The sequence below is a fragment of the Phaseolus vulgaris genome, chromosome 7 (assembly GCF_000499845.2).
Source record: "Phaseolus vulgaris cultivar G19833 chromosome 7, P. vulgaris v2.0, whole genome shotgun sequence".
Lineage (NCBI taxonomy): Eukaryota > Viridiplantae > Streptophyta > Magnoliopsida > Fabales > Fabaceae > Phaseolus > Phaseolus vulgaris.
In genome coordinates, this window is record NC_023753.2 from 10,074,696 (window position 1) to 10,076,789 (window position 2,094).

Sequence of the window (2,094 nt, forward strand, 5' to 3'; positions counted from 1 at the left end):
TTCAGTGATTCTCTCAGTTTTGCCCTAACATTGTGTTTTGATTTTCAATGATTCTCTGTGATTTTGTATTTTGTATTCTCAATGATATCTGGTTTTTATTAATGTGTATTTTGTATTCTCAATGATACTGGATTCACAGGTTTTTAATTCATACAGATTCACTGGTTTTTATTAATGTGTATTTTGTATTCTCAATGATACTGGATTCACTGGTTTATGTTTGATTACTGCATTGATTACTGCATTGTTCACCTGCACCTGCACATGAATTTGATTGTTTAGTGATTACTCAGAATCAGGTTGTGAGTTAGAGAACCTTAAGCTAGCTCCATGAATGTTATTGAGTTTGGTAGTGCATGTGATTGTATATATAGCATAAGAAAAACACTGAAACACATATTATATTGGACTCAGACCTGCATCTTTCTGAGATCACTCTGAGTCACCGATTTTCTGTATCAGGATAATGCTTTATGGAAGAGCCACATATGTAAAGGGACACGTGCAGCTCTCTACGTCTATCCATGTTGCTCGCTTCGTTTTTTAATCTCAACACCTCTTCCGGTGAGATCATTCATGAATCATCTACAACAAAATATATTCCTGCAATTTTATTTATTTTCGAATTGATTCGATTACCCTCGTTCCATGCATTTTCAGTGGTCTGTGAGTGCTTTTAATTTTCTCAGCTAAATCTTGTTGAAGGTCTTTCCATGGTGGTCAAACCACTACCCAATAACTCCTAAAATATTGATATCCCAATCAATAATTTGATTTAGATTACAAATTTTTCTTTCTCTCTAATGTGTTTGGCTAATGGGGTTGTGCCTATACCACCCAGCCCCCATACTCCAACTGCTTGGATACTTGGGTTGTTGGTGAGTATGGACTTCAGTTGCATAGTTTGAACCTTGGTCCTTGTCAGAAAGTGTGATATCATCTTAACCCATCCATGGAAAATAAAACAAAGCAGATCAGGCTCAACATCTAAAATGAATTTTTATTTGCGTAATGGGGTGAAGCATTTATCAAATAAAAATTACAAAGTAATCCAAATAAGTATTAGGAGACTAGGTTTGATCCCTCATGCTCTCTCCTAGCCAAGTAACTAGCCATTATCCAAAACAATAAATAACCAGTCAGTTAAAAACAAAATTAATAACCACTACCTTGCCCCAGCCCAACACACACACACACACACTTATCTGTCCTATTCTGCTACATAAACTTAGTGTAGTAGGAGATCAGAATAGAATAGTTGAGATATTCAACTTATCACTACTGATAGTTGCTAAAAGTGTAGCATAGGTTGGCAGTGTTGTGCAAATGCCACACTTTCCATCAACAAACTTGAGTCTTTTAACACTTCAATCAATGCATTTACTCTTTGTCTCGCTTCTCTGATTGTGAAGACTCCTTGAAGTAAGCCTGAACCAATACAGAACTTCACCAAGTCCATAATCAAAGCATCATTTCCCATTCTAGCACATTGTAAAAAAAGACACTTAAGTTCATCATTTATAAGATGATCATAGCTCAACTTTACAGAGAACTCGATAGATTCCCACTCTTCTGTAAAACTTTGTCTTTGGATTTGTCGATAGACATCCTCCCATACAGAGGCACTCTTATTCTTTAGTGCTCTTCCAATGGAAACTAAGGATATAGGCAACCCAGGACACATTTTGGCAATTTCAGTGACTTTATCAATCATAGAATTTGTGGAATGTATACCAGCCACTTTCTTAAGCAAAGTTTCTGCCTCCTTTTCATCAATGACTCCTACCAAGAAAGTTGATTGATCCTGCACATCCATTTGATTACATATTGCTCCATGATGTTCCTCTGTAAGTGATGTCTTTCATGCACGTTTTTTAACTTTTCTTATAGTTTATTTTGTTATGCTCTTGTCTAGCAGTTATGATGGCTTAATAGTTAAGTGGATTCAAGGGATTGGATATAGTGGAAAAGTACAAAGAAAGGAAGGTTCTCAAATCAAATGCTTAATTAGTAGTTGTAGAAGAAGAGATTGTTACATCTGGATTTGATAATATAAGGTGAATGTTTTGCTTATATTCTTTGTTAATATGAGAA

General features: G+C 35.4%; 1 protein-coding gene across 1 annotated transcript; it reads right to left on the reverse strand.

Annotated features, from left to right (window-relative positions):
* Nucleotides 1-1,291: 1,291 nt before the first annotated feature.
* Nucleotides 1,292-1,816, reverse strand: LOC137829021 (probable disease resistance protein At4g27220). The gene has a single exon (XM_068635817.1). The coding sequence runs from the start codon at nucleotides 1,814-1,816 to the stop codon at nucleotides 1,292-1,294; it is 525 nt and encodes a 174-aa protein (XP_068491918.1).
* Between the last annotated feature and the right edge of the window lie 278 nt (nucleotides 1,817-2,094).